The sequence below is a fragment of the Eptatretus burgeri genome, chromosome 7, assembly GCF_056783735.1.
Source record: "Eptatretus burgeri isolate ZD-2024b chromosome 7, Ebu_testis_v1, whole genome shotgun sequence".
NCBI classification, from domain to species: Eukaryota; Metazoa; Chordata; class Myxini; order Myxiniformes; family Myxinidae; genus Eptatretus; species Eptatretus burgeri.
In genome coordinates, this window is record NC_140967.1 from 21,671,563 (window position 1) to 21,677,562 (window position 6,000).

General features: G+C 45.4%; 1 protein-coding gene across 6 annotated transcripts in view; it reads left to right on the forward strand.

The window, feature by feature from the left end:
- Positions 1–5,328, forward strand: part of AFTPH (aftiphilin) — a 51,479-nt gene extending 46,151 nt beyond the window's left edge. For all 6 annotated transcript variants that reach the window (XM_085887641.1, XM_085887645.1, XM_085887646.1 and 3 more), the window contains one exon: positions 2,180–5,328. In XM_085887641.1, coding sequence (XP_085743767.1) covers positions 2,180–2,318 — 139 coding nt within the window. In that variant the 3' untranslated portion in view covers positions 2,319–5,328. The remainder of the gene's footprint in view (positions 1–2,179) is intronic.
- The last annotated feature ends 672 nt before the right edge of the window (positions 5,329–6,000 follow it).

The window sequence follows — 6,000 nt, forward strand, 5'->3', positions numbered from 1 at the left end:
GGCAGAGCTGAGCTGTTCAGGGAGCTGAGGTGTAAAACTGTACGTGCACTGAGGGTGGACAAGGAGGCCTATGTGCGAGGAATGTGTGAGGGGGTAGAGCATCACCTGTGGACAGGTGATTCTCGTCTCGCTTACAGGCGAATTCGCACATTACGTTCATCCAAGCCCATCCCTCGGAGCACTGCAGTTAGAGCAGAGAGTGGTAGGCTCTTGACAGAGCAGTCTGAAGTGAAGGCCCGCTGGGCCGGTTACTTTGAGCGGTTGTACCGGGCTGATCCCCCAGCTGTCGAGTTGGACGTCCAATCAACTGTGGTCCACTTTCGTTTGTGGAAACACGGGCTGCGGTGAACTGGTTGAAACGGGGTAAAGCTCCAGGGATCTGTGGCATCCATGCTCAACTTCTCAAGGCTGGTGGAAATGCTGCACTCGTGTCGTTGCATGCAGTTTTGTGCTCTGCCTGGAACACAGGCATCATCCCAACTGATTGGAAGAGGGGCCTTGTTGTCCCTCTCTGGAAAGGGAAGGGTGATCGCCAAGACTGCAACAACTACCGAGGGGTGACGCTGCTCTCAGTGCCGGGCAAGGTCTTTGCTCGGATAATTCTTGATAGGGTTCGCCACCATCTGCTTGAGCACCAGCGTCCAGAGCAGTCAGGCTTTACACCAATGAGGTCAACGATTGACCGTATCCTTGCTCTCGTGTCCTCTCTGAACGCAGACGAGAGTTTCGGCAGGGGCTGCTTGCAGCCTATGTTGATCTCTGTAAAGCGTTAGATTCAGTGAATCGGGATGTCCTCTGGAGGATTCTTGGTCTTCGTGGGGTGCCACCAAAACTGATCGATCTGATGTCTGAACTCTACTCTGGTACTGAGAGTGCTGTGAAGTGTGGTGGTACCATCTCTGACTTATTTCCAGTTGTTACTGGAGTTCGTCAGGGGTGTGTACTGGCCCCACACTTTTCAGCACTTGTATGGACTGGATTTTAGGGAGGATGTCGGAGAGATCAAGCTGCGGTGCATTGTTTGGGAATGTCAAGATCTCGGACCTTGATTTCACAGATGATGCAGTCATCTTTGCAGAGACTTTAGATATCCTTTTGGGGGCCCTCAAAGTATTGAATGAGGAGTCGGAGCTGCTGGGATTACGGGTTTCTTGGATCAAAACTAAGATCCAGGCTTTCGGTGACATCTTGGATGCTGCTGTCCTGTCTGTGTCTGTTTGTGGTGAGGATGTTGAGGTCGTGGAGAGATTCACTTACCTTGGCAGTGATATTCATGTCTCTGCTGGCTGTGAGTCAGATGTCAATACATGTCTGGGTCGGGCCTGGGGAGTCATGGATTCACTGGATCATGGGGTGTGGCGCCGCCGGTACCTGTGCGGGAGGACGAAAGTCCGAGTCTTCAGGTCCTTGGTGCTTCCAGTCTTGCTCTATGGATGCGAGACTTGGACTCTGACCAAGGATCTGAGATGGAGACAATTCCTTTGGTACCAGGTCTCTTCGGAGAATCCTTGGCTATCGCTGGTCAGATTTTGTGTCCAACGAGTGGTTGCTGAGAGAGACTCGGATGAGATTTGTTACCTGCATAGTCCGTGAGAGTCAGTTGCGGCTGTTTGGACATGTGGCTCATTTTCCTGATGCTGATCCTGCTCACCAGATTCTCTCAGCGAGGGAGTCTCGTGAGTGGAGGAGGCCAGTGGGCTGACCACGTGCCTCATGGTTGCAGGAGGTTGTCCGGCATCTCAAGGAGATGGGGATGGGCCTGGCATCTGCCTAGGGGATGGCCAGACGGAGGCCCCTGGAGTACTGGTGCAGAGTGGACGCAGCGACGCGCTGTTCTTGTTTCTCCAAGCGGGAGCACATGCTCCCATACCTGACCTGAGACGGGTGAAAAAAACAACCGCCGTCCGGCTTCAGTGGCGGAGGTAAAAAAAAATGAATTTCTCCACCAATTGGATTTGATTGCTCCTCTTGACTTCATCTTTTACCCATTTGTTGTTTGTCCCATTTCACCACGAAACAGAAATAACTTGAGGATTTTTACATAAGGCATCGCTAAAAGCGGTTTCAAAAGAAATTGCAGTCGCGTGATATTTTCGCTCTACTTTTGCTGCTTCCCAGATGCTATAATTGAGAGATTGGAGTGTATCGCCTGATCATGCTCATTTGGATTCGCTTACAGGCGTCCCCAGAAACACGAGAACTTGAGCAGTGAGACAAGAACCATAATCGCCGGACTTCCAGACCTCTCATTCATGAAGGCCAAGGTTCTGATGTTCCCCACTGTGCTGGCTCCACTACCGTCTGGGGGAAATGCATGAACTGGTGAACCAGCTTGTTGTCACTTGTACTGGAATCGCTCCGCACATTCTCTTGTCCCGTCCTCATTCCGCCGTCTGTTTAATATGGTACCTGTTACTTAATGTCCCTTTGCTCCACTGCAGCTTCTCTCAGGGATGAAGCATTTAAATCCATGTGATGTCATCATTGGCCAGCCATACAGTGAAAGGCGAGATGTTTTGCCACAATGGAAGCGGTTAATGCTTTGTGTCGATGTGGTCGTGCTTAGTCAGTGTGGTGAAGATGCGATTGAGATTGCTCTGTGCGATGGATGGATTGAATGAATGTGTATGACGTTGAATGAATGTGATGCCCGGTTATTGCACTCACAGTTTCCTTTGGTTTTAACATGACAACATTGAGCTCTTAACGACTGTGGTTTTGGAAAATCGAGACGAGTTTTGAATTGTGTGTTCAAGTCGATAAGGTTTGCCGACTCAGGTCAAGTTTCCGTTTCATTAATATTTCTTCTTTGGTGTGTATCTCATCTCAAAGGTTGGGTTGAGGGGGTGGGCGGGGAATAGGATAGGATATGGGATGAGATCTTGAGCGAGTGATTTGGGTGCCATGTAGGTCAAACTATTGATGTGTGTATATATATATATATATATATATATATATATATATATATATATATATATATATATATATATATATATATATGTATATATATATATATATATATATATATATATATATATATATATATATATATATATATATATATATATATATATATATATATATATAGAAGTTCATTTTGCATTACAAAAACCTGGACTGATAATTTACAATTAATTTTTCCCTCTATAAATGTGCTGCTAATTCCTTTTCAAGTCGGTGTTTTTATTTTTTATTTTTGTCCCCCCTCCCCCAAGTCAGCCTGTGTAGTTACTGCAGTCCCACGGGATTTTAAATTGTAGTTAAAGGGGTGCGGGCGCTGGGCATGCACGTAGTGGTATAAGGTGGGTGTGTGTCGGAGCGCTGCGCACATGCTAGTGTTGGCGTATATGTGTGTGTGCGTGCATGTGCATGTGTCTGTGCTCGTGTCGGGGTGCATGCAGGTTGTGATGTGTGCACATGTTTCAGGGTGGGGGGGGGGGGAAGCCACACTTTTGTTCTTCCTCTTCTTCTTCATCTTCTTCTTTTCCACACACCGCATGCCTTGACTCCGACTTGGACTCCAACTTTGAAAAATACTTGCAGGAATACTGGTTGATAGCCGTGCGTGTGCAACAAAATTGTACATTTGCTTTGGCTTGCTTGATTTGAAAGTCCATTTTAAAAAAATTGCTCTCGCTCAAATAATTGATTTAAAAAAAACAAACAAATAAATGCAGACGGAGTTGGAAGTTTTTAAAACGAGGTCCGGAACACGTTGGTCTCGGTTTTGCAGCACACAACCGAAGATCAAATGAAGCATGTGCTTACGTCATGCGTCGAAGACCCGCAACACGCACAACGGAGGTCTCCGTCTTCTGTGTTTGCTTTTATAACTGTTGATGACCAGCAAAGGAACCACCCAAAGTCCATTACCAGCTGAAGCAATCTTCCTTTGCATGGAGTTGGTGGTTTAACCACATTCTGCTTTCCTTGCATTTTGTTCCCTGTCCGTGTGTCCACCTTCAATGTGAGGCAGAGCTGCTGCCCAACAACACATGTCATGGTGTTTGTTTTTATTTTTCACTTTTTTTTTGGGGCCAACATATTTTCATACATATCTATTGTCGTGTATGACATTCCTTTCTACTTGGGGGGGAAAAAAACGGTTGAATGACTGACGGAACCAAGTGTTTATTGAGTTTTGATAACCGTAGTGGAAGGCAAGGAGAAGCTGACCTTTCTGGGCGTCGACCCTTCGCCGGCGCAAGATAGGAAAAGCTGCTCTTTTGTTCCGACAAAGGGTTAACGCCCGAAACGCCAGCTCCTCCTTGCTTCCCATGGCGTTCAGCATACCTCGATCAACGGCCTGTCAGTTTAATCGGCGGTTGTACCCGTCAGCCGATGCCGATCGACGCTCACCTTCATGGTTGAGACCAGGTCTCCATTCGACAAAGTTTGTTTGCTGTGCCTGAAGATTTGCACCTTCGGCTTTATCTTCTTCCATTAGACATCACTGCTTGGCTCGTTGACATTCTGTGCTTATTTGGTCCTTGAGGGCCTTTTCCCAGTTAAAAATTGCTTCTTCACAGTAAATATGTCGTTTGCAAACCAATAATGGCAATAGAGATAAGTAACACTAAAAAACAAAAACAAATAAAGAGCATAGTTTCTGTCCTGTATTTACCTGTGAAACATTTTATTCTCAACGTTTTATAATCTGCATTTCGTTTTCTTGGATTAATGGGACTTAAAGCTATATTGCACGATGCAACTCTTCGAATTATTATTGCAGTCATTTTTACGGACCAATGCAAATCCCCACGTCAGCAAGGAAGCGAGTGGAGAAGGTGTTCGCCTTTTTTTTTTCCTTTTCCATCCGCTTTAAAGCTGCACTTGAACCCGCCTTGGACTGCCGGGGTAGCCCGAAGGTCGTACTGGAACTTGACGGAGAGCGTTTTGTGTGCGTGCGCGTCAGCCAGTCGTCCATCGTCCTGCAAGCTTTGAGATTCTCAGTGGAAAAGCCTTGCTCTTGTAATTAATTGTAAATAATGTTTGTTGCGAGTTTTAGAAGAAAAAACAAAATTTCTAATTATTTGATTTGTAAATATCGATGAATGCATTGTGGGGCGATTGCTCTGATGGAGTGCAAATGGACTGTGTGCATTAAAAAATAAATAAATAAATAAATAATAAACAAAACCACAGCAAGGTGTACGTAGACTTCGTACCCCCACTGGTCCTCCAAGGGAATGAGAATCTGTTCGCTTTGTGAATATCTTTGCTGCTCTTTTGATTGACTTGGGATGGTGGGTTAAATATTTATGTTGCGTGAAAGCAGGCACTTTATTATCTGCCTTTATCTCATTCTGAATAAAATTGTAAATCTTTCCTCGTGCCTCGACTCCAATCTCTTGATTTCATGTTAAACCGATCACAGAGCTAACAGCTTGCTGGACGGAGAAAGTCTGAAGATGCGTCGTATTTACATGAAAATGTGGACGAAGTTGATCGTAATTGGCTCTTCATGGATATGAACATCTAACTTGCCCCCCCCCTCCCCTGCCCCCTTGCCCCATGTTGTAAAATCTTTCATGTGAGGTTCATCCTGAGTGTTTTTTCTCGTGTTAAATGTACTTTGGCCCTGTTTTAGATGTCGATATAAGGCTGGTACTTTTCTCTAAATGGAAAGAGCTTGGATGTTTTATTTTATTTTTCCTGTCACCCTTGTGTTGATGTTGAATTTTAATCGACTTGGTTCAGTTTTTCAAAGATCATTCTTTAACAACAACAACAAAAAATTCTCTAAATTTGAAGAACTTGGCTTTTTGTCGATTTTGATTGTTGGGGGGAAGGGTAGGTGGGTTGTCATTGGTATTAGGATGGAATGTTGTTTACAACTGGACTTTTGTTTAACTGAGCTTGCAGATGGGAAGGTGGTTCAGAGTTCATGTGGACTTATTATCAGAAGTCAAAGCTTCCCCCCTATTCGTCACGGTACTCTGCCGGTTCCGGATCAAATCACGGTACTGGTGCCATCAATGTGGTAGCACCTTCGGGGCG